Here is a 13,961-nt window from a genome sequence, read left to right as displayed (position 1 = left end):
GTTTTTTTTGTTGTTGTTGCAATTCTCATTGCTGTTTTAGCTGGCCAGGGCTGGGTTCGAACTTGCCACCCTCAGTATATGCGGCCAGCACCTTACCCCCTGAGCCACAGGTGCTGCCCATGTTTTACTTTTTATACTGTTAGTGGCATTGCAAACTAATAGAGCCTCTTTGGAAGGAAGTATGGAGAATTCTCAAAGAGGTAAAAGTAGACCTTCCACTTGATCTTTTAATCCCTTTACTGGGTATCTACCCAGAAAAATACATTTTACCATAGGGACATTTGCACTAGAATGTTTATCACAGCTCGGTTCACAATAGTCAAGACATGGAATCAACCCCAAGTGCCCATAAATCCATGAATCAATTAATAAACTGTGGTATATGTATACCATAGAATATAATTCAGCCATAAGAAAATATGGAGACTTTACATCTTTTGTATTAATCTAGATGGAGTTGAAGAACATTCTCCTTAGTGAAGTATCACAATAATGTAAAAGCAAGTATCTAATGTACTCAATACGAATATGAAACCAATAAATAAACTACTATACACCTACAGGACAGGAAAACATAATTAAATGGAGTATGGGGGGGAGAGGGAACATAAGATGTGGATTGGCAAGCTCTAGCATAACGAGCACAATGTAAGGATTTTTGGCACACCTTTTCGGTTATGCCAAAAAGAAGGCTACATGCATTGACTATTATAAAAGATTCACTGAGAATAAATGGACATTTATTCTATATTCACTTAAAGAACTCAACTACAACTTAGACTTTACCTAACAAAAGCAAATATGGTAACCTAATCATTTGTACCCTCATATTAATCTGAAATAAAATGTGTTTTAGAAGAACATTTGATTATATATTGGTTTCATAGTAGAGCTGAGTACATTGGATACTTTTTCTTCCATTCTTGAGATACTGTACTAAGAAGAATATGTTCCAGCTCTATCCATGTAAACATGAAAGAGGTAAAGTCTCCATCTGTTTTTCAGGCTGCATAATATTCCATGGTGTACATATACCACAATTTATTAATCTATTTGTGGGTTGATGGGCACTTGGGCTTCTTCCATGACTTAGCAATTATGAATTGGGCTGCAGTAAACATTCTGGTGCAGGTATCTTTGTTATAAAGTGATTTTTGGTCTTTTGGATATATACCTAGTAGAGGAATTCACCCCTACTTCCAAATGAAAGCTATAACCAACTACAGCCCAAAATGAAGGGGGAAGAGGAGGATGAGAGGTCCGGGGGGGGGAGCATAATAGAGGGAGGGTAATTGTTTGGGCCATACCTATGGTGCATTTTACAAGGGTACTTGTCAAATCTAATTATTATAGAGTATAAATGTCTTAACTCAATAATTAAGAAAGTGCAGTGAAGGCTATGTTAACTAGTATTTCAAATTGTTATATAAAACCAGCACATTGTACCCCATAAATGCATTAATGTATACAGCTATGATTTAGTAAAAAAAGTACCCTAAAAAAAAAGAATATTTGATTATGTAGAAAAATATTCACAGTGTATTAGTGGAGGGAAGAGGTTACAAATCGGTAAAGTAACCATTAAATTTTGTGAAAATCAGATGTGTGTTAACTTTTCCCCCATGATTATATCTGGATGATTGTGTTTTAGGTGTGATATTCTATTTTGTACTTAACATTTTTCTTCATATTCCATTTTTTTATATTGGACTTATAGGGAATGGAGGGGAAGAACCCTTAGCAACAATAAACTAAAACTTTGTAATTGGAATATTATTACAGTAAAAAGAGATTAAATTAGCTGTAGTTGTTCCCATTTTTAAAGATACGTTGATACTTCTATTAAATATAAGGTTTTTCTTAAGATATAAATGGAACCAAACTATGTTACTGTTTACCCATTGTTTTTCCAAAATTAGGGGAATTAAAAAAAAAGTCTCATAAATTATTTAGGGATTGCCACTTTGAATTTGACATTTTCCACTTTTGGTAAAAAGAAATAGTAGAAAATGGATTCATCTCCAGTCTTTTGGAATAAAATTAAGACAGCCTAAGCTTTAGTCTCACTTTGACTTAATTTGAAATTGCATGATGTGGTGACAGATTTGGGTTCAAATCAAGTTCTCTTTTGTGTGACCTTCGGAAAATTACCTAACATCTGAGTTGTTTCTTCTTCTGTGCAATGGAGACAGAAATACCAAAATGAAAATTTCCTGAGATGTCTAGTGTAGACATCTGTTTTTCAGAGTGCATGTATTTAACAGCTTGAAACTGAATTGATTAGGCATAACTTTCATGAAAAGGGCATAAATAGCTCTAATGTACTTAACAAAAGGTATAGCAATTACTGTGTAAGTTGATCCTACTTTTTTTTTTGAGACAATCTCACTTTATTGCCCTCAGTAGAGTGCAATGGTGTCATAGCTCACAGTGACCTCAAAACTCGTGGGCTCAAGAGATTCTCTTGTCTCAGCCTTCAGAGTAGCTGGGACTACAGGTGCCCACTATAGCGCCTGGATAGTTTGTTTGTTTTTGTTTTTTGTGGTTTTTTGGCCGGGGCTGGGTTTGAACCCGCCACCTCCGGCATATGGGACTGGCGCCCTACTCCTTGAGCCACAGGCGCCACCCACGCCTGGCTAGTTTTAGAGATGGGGTCTTGCTGTTGCTCAGGCTGGTCTCGAACCTGTGAGCTCAATCAGTCCACCCACCTTGGCCTCCCAGAGTGGCACTGAGTTCGGCCTGATCTTTTTCATACATTTCCCCTCAGTTGCCTATCACCTGGAGTAACGTGTTTGTTACATTCTAAAGATAAACTAAGCACTGTATATTTTCAAAGAGTTTTTTTTTTTTTCACTTTTATACATAGGATTTTATTTTGCCCTGCTTTAACAATTTCATTATAGACCAGGAAGGAAAAAGAAAAAAGGATAAAACCACCACACTGAGTAAAATTACTAAAGCTTTTCTACTTTTTAACAGAATTTTCCATCTGGTAGATTTATTGTCACACCCCCTTCAAAACATGCAAGATGCTTACCACATTTTAAAGATTATAGAGTTTGCCACTGAAAGAAAAATTTTACACAGTCACTGTACATCAAGGTTGAAAAACTGTCCTGCATGAAAAATATACTTAGAAATCATGTGAATAAAAGAAAAAGAAAACATTATTGTGTTTAAGGAAAGATTAAAGTCCTCATAATGTGGGTACTCATTCTTCTCGGAGTCGCTAAGATGTAGGAATTTCTTGCTTCCGCCCTTTTCACTCATTATACTGTGTTTTTCCCAACAGTATCATTAAGGCAAACAAATCCTTTTCTGAAGAGGCCTTAAAGAAATTGTGGACAAATAGCAAACTTTTGGCATTAAAACAGGTTAATAACACATACAAAGCCTTAATGTAATGTACATTAAGCATGTTTTTCTTGGACTAGTGACAAGAAAAGATGAACATGCTTGTTAACAATGTCAAAAAGTTTAAAATTCAGTGTCCAAGCAATTTCTAACAATGCTTCTGTAGCTTTAAGCTCTAAACAGTATAGAACTTATGCAAATGCATTAAAGAATTCAAGCTTGGCAAATTACACCCAAGAAGGTTATTAAACTATATATACAGAAAATAAATGATAAATACAGAATTAAAAGATTCCTTCTGCTTTTCTTTATAGCCTTGAAAATTGACAAACTTTTTGAGGACAGTTCTATAATATTAAACATTAGGTAACCACAGGTGCTGGGAAACCTAAATACACAAACTGATTTAAAATACTCAAGTGACTTTGTAGTGTTTAATACAATTCAGCTCGTAGTTAAGGGCACAAGACAACATTTAACAGAAATAATCACATCCATTGACCTAGAAATCAAATGCAAATAGATATGAATACAGTCTCCAAAATCTGTCTTTTAAGTGAACATTAACCATTTATTCAAAGTTATACAAGAATTTAAAGGATTAAAGTCTTCTGTGACACAAAGCCATTTCAAACAGTTTCATGTCTCAGCTGAGCGGGAGGAGATAGGGTGAACAGTAGATGAGCAGGCCCCGGCTGGGCAGCCAGAGAGCAGCACAGACTCAACAGCAGCCTCCCCCGGCCTGCTGTCCCCCCTGATTGCATGTGTGCATTACATTAGTAGCTGCATGCTGGGGGCCAATTTTAATACCATTTGCCTCATTATTAATGTCAAAGACTCCTTCTTGGATTTTTTCATAAATTTCTTTTGCTGTATTTATAAATGCCTCTTCTACATTGGAAGCAGTCTTAGCAGAAGTTTCCATGAAGATAAGTCCATGTTCTCGTGCAAAAGCTTCACCTTCTTCTTTTTTTACTTCTCTTCTAGATTCTAAATCACTTTTATTTCCAATAAGCATAATAACCATGTTGGAATTGGAATGCTGGAGAACATCTTCTAACCAGGTTGTCAAATGGTTGAATGTATCTCTCCTTGTAATATCATACACTAGTAACGCTCCTGCTGCACCTCTGTAGTATGACCTTGTGATGGAACGAAATGACTCTTGCCCTGCCGTATCCCAAATCTGAAGTTTTATCTGTTTCCCATCAATAGTTATCATTCGAGCACCAAATTCTACGCCAATAGTAAGGTCGTGCACTGGCTGAAACCTCTTGTCTGTAAACTGTAGCAATAAGCATGATTTACCAAAACCTGTGTCGCCGATGATGATGTACTTGAACAGATAGGCATACGCCATGGCCGCGGCCGCTCAGTGCCAGGGCACACGGCTCCTCCTCCTCAAAGAGTTTTTTGAGACAGTCTTATTAAGTCATCCTCGGTAGAATGCTGTGGCATCACAGCTCACAGCAACCTCAGACTTCCCAAGTTATTGGGACTACAGGCGCCCACCACAACAGCCGGCTGGTTTTTGCTTTTTAACTGGCCGGGGCTGGATTCAAACCCGCCAGCCTAGGTGTATGTGGCTGATGCCATAACCACTGTGCTACAGGCGCTGAGCCTCAAAAATGGTTTTATCTGTTGATGTATCTTTTCCCCCAGCATGATGGTTTTATTTCCTGTATAAAAACACTTAATATATTGTGTTCTACTGTGGTTCCCCCTTATCCACAGGTTCTAAGACCCTCAGTGGATGCCTGTAAACATGGATAGAACCAAACCCTACACAATATAAATTATGGTTTTTCCTGTATACACATGATAAAGTTTAATTTATGAATCAGGCACAGTGATAACAATAATAATAAGATAGAACAGTTATAACAATATACTGTGATTAGACGTTATGTGAATATAGTCACTCTTAAAATATCTTACTGTACTGTACTTACTCTTCTTGTGATGATGCTGGATGGCAAAACGAAGATGAAGTTAGGTGAATCTGGGCATAGTGATGTAGCATTAAGCTTTTGATGTATCTGAAGATTGTCTCCTTAGTGGTTCTAGGTCATTGAACTGTGATGATGTGGTTGGATATCAGGAGCAGACAATGCTTATGGCTAATGGGCAGGTAGCATATAGTGTGGATATGCTGGACAAAGGGATGATTGACATCCAGGGCTAGCAGGAGCAGGACAGCTGGAGATTTTATCGTGCTATTCAGATGGTGTGTAGTTTAAAACTTATGAATTATTTATTTCTGAAATTTTCCATTTAATATTTTCAGACTGAGATTGGCCATGGGTAACTGAATCCATAGAAAGTGAGACTCTGGATAAGGAAGAACTACTGTACTATTTTGAACCTTAATTAGCATTTTGCTAAAACTCCATGTAGCTAGTGCTTGCAGTGTAAATTTTATTTGATTTAGTTTTTACTGATTAAGAAAATAATAAGGTTTAATTTTATCTGGATAGGTTTACTTTTTTAGGGCTTCCTCAATGTTAATTAGTGGTCCCCAAATTAAATGCTTACCTTGATGGCTTGTAGATGGGCTTAAAGTGCTGGATATTTAGCTATAGATACAGGAGGACATGATTTTATTTTCTTTCAGAAAACTTAAGAGTTTGCTCTCCCCTTCAGGTTTAAGTACTTTTTATATAATAACATATAGGGATGTAGAGTTACCTTTGAGTCAAGTTCTAGCAGAAAATAGCTTTTGTGGGTGGCGCCTGTGGCTCAAGGAGTAGGGTGTTGGTCCCACATGCCGGAAGTGGCAGGTTCAAACCTAGCCCTGGCCAAAAATCACAAAAAAAAAAAAAAAAAAAAAAAGAAAATAGCTTTTGTTACAATGGGCAAAATAATATTAATTGCTTTTTTGCTTTATCTGACGGGAGTTTACTTTTTTTTTTTTTGAGACAGAGTCTCACTTTGTCACCCTCAGTTGAGTGCCATGGCATAGCTCACAGCAACCTCAAACTTTAGGGATCAAGTGATCTTCATGTCTCATTCTCTGGAGTAGCTGGGACTACAGATGCCTGCCACAACACCCAGCTATTTTTTCTTTTTTTTAGAGATGGGGGTTTTGCTCTTGCTCAGACTGGTCTCAAACTCCCGAGCTCAGGCAATCCACCTGCCTGGGCCTCCCAGAATATGCTAGGATTACAGGCTTGAGGCACAGGCCCAACCTTGGGAGTTTACCTTTTAACCTACTTAAGTTTAAATTCATTCTTTTACTTGTTAAAAACTTTCTAAAGGTTTCTTTTTTTCTTTTTTTTTTGCAGTTTTTTGGCTGGGGCTGGGTTTGAACCCACCACCTCTGGTATATGGGGCCAGTGCCCTACTCCTTTGAGCCACGGGTGCTGCCCTAAAGGTTTCTTTTTTAACAAAAGTACGTAGAGTGCTTTTGTTAGAGAACAAAGGTAGTAATACTTGTACTTATTTCAGTGTGTTACAATGAATAAACATTAATTTAGATAGACTTGGAAAAATAAATCTAAACTTTTCAAATATTTCCTGTACATTTCCTACCCTCACCTGATCTTCATTTTTCCTGATTCTGTATAAAACCATTGGCCAGGCTTGGTGGCTCACGCCTTTAATTCTAGAACTCTAGATAAGGATACAAGGAGGTCGAAGCTGGTGGATTGCCTGAGCTCACAGGTTTGAGACTAGCCTGAGCAGGAGCGAGACCCTCTCTCTATAAATAGCTGGGCATTGGGTGGCTCCTGTGGCTCAGTGGGTAGGGCACCGGCCCCATATATCAAGGGTGATGGGTTCGAACCTGGCCCAGCCAAACTGCAACAACAAAAAAATAGCCCGGTAATGTGGCGGGTGTCTGTAGTCCCAGCTACTCTGGAGGCTGAGGTAACAGAATGGCCTAAGCCCAGGAGTTAGAGATTGCTGTGAGCTGCCATGTGACGGCACTCTACGGAGGGCTACAAAGTTAAACTCTGTCTTAAAAAAAAAAAATAAATAGCTGGGTGTTGTGGCTGGCGCCTGTAGTCCCAGCTACTCAGGAGGCTGAGGCAAGACAATCACTTGAGCCCAAGAGTTGGAGGTTGCTGTGAGCTATGATGCCATGGCAATGTACCTAGGGCCGCACACTACTGAGGGTGACAAAGTGAGGCTCTGTCTCAAAAACAAAAAATCAAAAAAACAAAAAACCACAATATTGCTACTTTCTCTTTTAATATAGGAAATAGTGATTCAGTGTTCACTTCGCCAAAATATTCTTTAGGAAAGTCCTGATTCTCTAGCAAACTTTGCTTTTTTGGGGGGGTGGCAGGAAACAGAGTCTCACTTTGTCACCCTCGGTAGAGTGCTGCAGAGTGCTGTGACATCATAGCTCACAGCAACCTCAAACTCATGGGGCGCCACAATGCCTAGCTATTTTTAGAGATGGGTTTTTGCTTTTGCTTGGGCTGGTCTTGAATTCCTGAGCTCAGGCGATCCTCCGAGAGTGTTGGGATTACAGGCGTGATCAAAGTTTGCTCAGCTAGGCGGCGCCCATAGCTCAGTGAGTAGCATGCTGGCCACATGCACCTAGGCTGGCTGGTTCCATCCCAGCCTGGACCTGCTAAAACAACAGTGACAACTGCAACAGCAACAACAACAACAAAAGTAGTCGGGCGCTGTGGCAGGCGCCTGTAGTCCCAGCTACTTGGGAGGCCGAGGCAAGAGAATCGCTTAAGCCTAAGAATTTGAGGTTGCTGTAAGCTGCGATGTCACGGCATTCTACCCAGGGCGACAGCTTGAAACTCAGTCTCAAAAAAAGAAAAAAAAGTTTGCCCAGGTAAACTTTGCTCTTTAAAATGAAGATTAACAGGGTGGCACCTGGGGCTCAGTGGGTAGGGTGCCGGCCCCATATACCGAGGGTGGCGGGTTTGAACTCGGCTCCGGCCAAACTGTAACAAAAAATAGCCAGGCGTTGTGGCGGGTGCCTGTAGTGCCAGCTACTCGGGAGGCTGGGGCAAGAGAATTACCTAAGCCCAGGAGCTGGAGGTTGTTGAGAGCTGTGATGCCACAGTACTCTACTGAGGGCGATATAAAGTGAGACTTTGTCTCTTAAAAAAAAAAAATGAAGATTAGCAGATGATGGGAATAAGGTAAGAGTTTTAACACCTAAAGAAAGCCATATAAAAGTTACGTGTAGTCAGAAATTTAGAAAGCATTAGGAAATTCTGGAGGGAAGGATCCCTCTACATTACTCCTGGACTACTTAACAGCTTTTCTTCACTATTAGATTATGAACTCCTTGAGGTCAGGTTTTATCTATTTTTTTTTTTTATTCTGATACCAAATGTCCAGAATATATTCAGCATTTGGTAAGTACTGTAAAATGAGTAAGTGAATCTTACTCTCTGTGAACAAGAAGTGAATTCAAATTTTGGGTTAAAACCCTTTATGTCAGTTCAGGAAGGGTTTAAATGGAAGGTATTAAGGCAAGAGATATTTTTGTAAAGTTGACTTGAATTGCCTCTTTTTTTTTTTTTGCAGTTTTTGGCCAGGGCTGGGTTTGAACCCCCACCTCCAGCATATGGGGCCAGCACCCTACCCCTTTGAGCCACAGGCGCAGAATTGCCTTTGTTTTGAAATCTTAATGCTACACAGTTGCTTTAAAGGCATTTTCAAAAAATCATGTACAATTAGAAATTGTGTCCCTTACTCCTATTTGCTTATATTATTACTACTAGATTATGATGGTTCATTCCACTTAAGGTGTCAGCCTGCTGAAAGAAACAGACCCCTAGGATTTTTTCAGATCTTGAAGTCAGATTAGAAAATTAGACGCTCAGAATGTTGGCCATTTCTGAATCTCTTTTATTTAGTCATTATGAATGATAAGAAAGCCATTTAATAGTTAAAGATAGGATATTTGCATTCTGGAGTTGGTATTAATTTAGATTATCTAGGAATAGAACCATCATCTGAAAAGAAGTGAATGAAGAAATTTAACCAGAGGGACAAGGAATGATTTATAGTTTTAGGTGGTAAGACTGTTATAGGGTTAGATTTGATGTTCAAATATAGGAACTCTAGTTGTCTTAGGTTATGATTAGAGTTTTGTGTTGGATAGGTTATTGGATAATTTAATATTTTACGGTTATCAGAATGTAGAACTTAGCAAATTTGTTTCTTCCTAATTGAATCCTCTCTTCATCTCATCTCCATATAACCTTAATTTCTCTAGGCATAAGTTGTATAATTAGTGTACTTCTGACCAGTTCCTTTTGAATTCTTCACTTGCTTTTGTAAAGTTTTTTTTTTTTTTTGAGGCAGAGTCTCAAGCTGTCACCCTGGTAGAGTGCTGTAGCGTTACAGCTCACAGCAGCCTCCAACTCTTGGGCTTAAGAGATTCTCTTGCCTCAGCCTCCCAAGTAGCTGGGACTACAGGCACCTGCCACAACGCTCAGCTATTTTTTGGTTGTAGTTGTCATTGTTGTTTGGTTGTAGTTGTTTGTTGTTGTTTGGCCTGGGCTAGATTCGAACCCGCCAGCTCCAGTATATGTGGCTGGTGCTTTAGCCACTTGAGTGCTAGCATTATAGGCATGAGCCACTGTGCCTGGCTTCCCTTAATATTTAGGATAGAATTTTTCAGAAAGCAGAGCTTTATGAAATGCTGGTTGCCCAGGTGCAGTTGGCTAATGACTGTAATCTTCTGGTTGCCCAGGTGCAGTTGGCTAATGACTGTAATCTTCACACTTTGGGAGGGAGACCAGAGGATTGCTTGAGGCCAGGAGTTTTGAGACCAGCCTGGGCAACATAGTGAGACTCTATCTCTAATAAATAAGTAAATAAATAAGTCAGGCATGGTGGTGCACACCTGTAGTCCAGCTACTCTGGAGGCTGAGGCAGGAGGATTGCTAGAGCCCACAGATTTGAAGTTACATACAGTAAGTGATGATCGCATCACTGCCCTCCCTCCATCCTGGGCAACATAGCACAGAGCAAGAGACCCTGTGTCCAGAGGAAAAAAATGATAGTAAAATAAAAAAAAAGGAAAAGAAATGCTTGATCCCCTAGGCTGAGATCATTGGTAGAAGAAACTTGTGCTTTTTCTGCCTCATTTATCACTTAGTGTTCATTGTTACTGAACTTCAAAGGGCAACCAAGAAATCCTCTTGCCTGACAAGTAATTATTTAAAAGGTATTTATAACGTAGATTGTTTTTTTGTTGTTGCAGTTTTTTTGGTGGGGGCTGGGCTCCAACCCCCCACCCTTGGCATATGGGGCCGCACCGTACTCCTTGAGCACAGGCGCCTCCTGATAGCATAGATTATATGAATTCCTTTTTCCATTTAATCATGTTATACTCTCTGTTGAGCCCAATTCAAGCAGTTACAGATGACTGCTTTTTAAAGGCGAAGATATTTAAATGTCTGCAGATTATGTTAAATAATTTAGTTACAGTTAGCTGCTTCTAATCTTTCCGTTTCATCATTTTATATTCTCTGTTGAGTCAAATTTATGCAGTTACAGATGACTGCTTGCAATTTTAAATTGTAAAATTCCAGTGCAATTTCTGTCAAAAGACCTACCAACAATTCCTAAAGACCTACCAAGTTAACTGATGACTCCATACTGAACCTCAAAGCATTCTATGATAGACATACTCTTTTTTTTTTTTTTTTTGAGACAGAGCCTCAAGCTGTTGCTCTGGGTAGAGTGCTGTGGCATCACAGCTCACAGCAACCTCCAGCTCCTGGGCTTAAGCAATTCTCTTGCCTTAGCCCTACAAGTAGCTGGGACTATAGGCGCCTGCTACAACACCCAGCTATTTTTTGGTTGTAGTTGTCATTGTTGTTTGGCAGGCCTGGGCTGGATTCGAACCCACCAGTTCTGGTGTATATGGCTGGCACCTTAGCCGCTTGAGCTACAGGCACCGAGCCGATAGACATACTCTTATCTGATAATGTGAATGTTACCTTTTTTGCATTATTATTATTATTATTGCTCAATATTTCTTTTCAGTAATCGTCTGATTTCTTTTCTGAATTTATTTATCTTTGTTTGTTCTTTATGAGGTTTTTGTTTCTAATCCTTATCTTGAACATTGTTAATGTTACTAAATTTTAAGCCTTTTTAATTTTGTGAAGGCAAAAAGTGTGGAAACCAAATAAACACATGTGTATATATGTATAGAGAAAATTAAAAAAAAGACCTACCAACAATTCCATTGATGTCTAAGTCACTTTTTAAATTATAGCTACTGATATAATCCACATACCACACAGTTTACCCATAAAGAGAGTTCAGTGGTTTTAGTGATGCCATTAATAGTCACTCCCCATTTTCCTCCGTACCCTCACTCTAGATCCAGACAACACTCTGTTACTTTCTACCTCTATGGAATTGCCTATTATGAACACTTCATGTAAAAGGAATCATACAATATGTGGTCTTTTGTGATTGGCTAATTCACTTAACCTAATGCTTTTAAGGTAAATCCATGTTGTAGTATGACTCAGAACATCATTTCTTTTTATTGTTGAATAATATTCATTATTTGATGGCTATTATGTGTATGAGTCATTTCCTCATTTTGGCTATTATGAATCATGCGCTTTGAACATTTGTGTAAACGTTTTTTGTGTGGGTTTGTATTTTCATTTACCTTGGCATATACCTAAGTGTGGAATTCTGGGGTCACACAGTGAGTCTATGTTTCACTTTTTTTTTTTTTTTTTTGTGACAGAATCTTACTATGTCGTCCTCAGTAGAATGCTGTGCATCACAGCTCACAGCAACCTCCAACTCTTGGGCTTAAACGATTCTTTTGCCTCAGCCTCCCCAGTAGCTGGGACTACAGGTGCCCTCCACAATGCCTGGCTATGTTTTGATTGCAGTTGTCGTTGTTTAGCAAGCTCTGGCTGGGCTCAAACCCACCAGCCTCCGTGTATGTGGCTGGTGCCCTACTCACTGAGCTACAGGCGTCAAGCCTATGTTTCACTTTTTGATGAACTGTCAAAAATTGTTTTTCACATTGGTTATATAACTTTATGTTTATGCCAGCAATGTATAAAGGTTACCATTTTGTCACATCTTCACCAATACCTGACATTGTCTACGTTTTTGATTATACTCATTCTAGTGGGTGTGAAGACTCGTCTTAATTTTTGTTGTCGGTAAAATAAAATCAACATAATATTTATTGTTTTAATCCTTGTAAGTGTACAGTTCACTAGCATTAAATCTGTTCACAATGTGTAATGATTATTGCTATCTATACTCAAATTTTTTCTTCATCCCAAACAAAAACTCTGTGTCTGCCCCCCCCCAACTCCTGTATATTCACACACAAAGAATGAAGTTGGACCCTTACTTTACATGGTATAGCAATAAACTAAAAATGCTTAAAGACTATATTTAGGAACTAAAATTATGAAACTCTTGGAGAAAACACAGGGCTGATCTTCATGACCTGGGATTTGACAATGGTTTCTTAAATATGACATACCAAATACAGGCAACAAAAGAAAAAATAGGTAAGTTGGACTTAATTAAAAATTTTGTGCATCAATTAGTACAGCCTTTTGGTTAAGGAAAACTGGAAGAGTCTACAGTGTTACCCATTATGCTACTGGTATTGTTCTGAGAAGCAAGTTAAACGCAAGATTCTTTTCTTTTTTGAGACAGAGTCTCGCTGTGTTGCCCTCAGTAGAGTACTATGGAGTCACGGCTCACAGCAACCTCAAACTCCTGGGCTTAAGCGATTCTCTTGCCTCAGCCTCCCAAGTAGCTGGGACTACAGGTGCTCACCATAACTCATGGCTGCTTTTTTTTTGTTGTTGTTGCCATTGTTATTTAGCAGCCCAGGCCGGGGTTTGAAACTGCCAGCTCTGGTGTATGTGGCTGGCACTGTAACCACTGAGCTACGGGTGCCAAGCCAAGGGCAAGATTCTTTTGTGAGAGGGATTAATGTTTGTATTGAGCATATTAAGCACTCTTAAGAGCTGAGATAGTGTCCTGAAATGTGTTAAGGAAAATGTTCAGAAAAAAGAAGGAAGCCAAAAGAGAAAGGTACGTGGGTTCAACTGAAGCACCATCCTGCCTCACCCAGGAGCCTGAGCTACTATATATGAATTCGTGGCATAATAAGCATACCGAGTAGCACATGTGAGAACCAGTTGAATAGAATGTCAGGTGTTGGAACCTATTTCCTATGAATTTGTGGCATAATAGGTGTAGCACACTTTGTGACAGCCAATGGAAAGTTCTCTTGAACTGCTGGAACCTAGTCTGTATGAATTTATGGCATAATGAATGTAAAAAAAATAAAAGGCTACAGTGAAAATTATAAAGAAAAAACAAATATCACTTGTGTTGCAACTACAAAATGGAAAGGAGTATGGTGAGTTTTTCAAGAACTAAAAGTAGACCTTCCATTTGATCCTGCAATCCCATACTAGCTAGGTATCTACCCCAAAGAAAAAGAAGTCATTTAACCTTACAAATGCAAACAACGTAACCTAATCGTGGGTACACTCATATTAATCTGAAATTTAAATACATAAAAATATTGTACATCAAGGATACTATCAAGAGAGTAAAAAGACAGCCTATAGAATGGTAGAAAATATTTGCAAATCAAGTATCTATAGGGG

At 38.9% G+C, this 13,961-nt stretch overlaps 2 protein-coding genes across 10 annotated transcripts in view; one reads left to right on the top strand and one right to left on the bottom strand.

Annotated features, from left to right (window-relative positions):
- The window catches only part of ATRX (ATRX chromatin remodeler), a 357,519-nt gene that overhangs the window by 37,695 nt on the left and 305,863 nt on the right, over window positions 1-13,961 (top strand). The window lies entirely within an intron of this gene.
- LOC128577219 (ras-related protein Rab-2A-like) lies at window positions 3,905-4,749 on the bottom strand. The gene has a single exon (XM_053579360.1). The coding sequence runs from the start codon at window positions 4,712-4,714 to the stop codon at window positions 4,076-4,078; it is 639 nt and encodes a 212-aa protein (XP_053435335.1). The 5' UTR covers window positions 4,715-4,749; the 3' UTR covers window positions 3,905-4,075.

This window comes from Nycticebus coucang, chromosome X (assembly GCF_027406575.1).
Source record: "Nycticebus coucang isolate mNycCou1 chromosome X, mNycCou1.pri, whole genome shotgun sequence".
Classification (NCBI taxonomy): domain Eukaryota; kingdom Metazoa; phylum Chordata; class Mammalia; order Primates; family Lorisidae; genus Nycticebus; species Nycticebus coucang.
The sequence above is the reverse complement of the archived record's forward strand: the minus strand, read 5'-3'. Positions and strand labels throughout refer to the sequence as shown.

Excerpts from the sequence above, each read along its gene's own strand:
- LOC128577219 (XM_053579360.1), bottom strand. The coding sequence starts at position 4,714 with ATGGCGTATGCCTATCTGTTCAAGTACATCATCATCGGCGACACAGGT.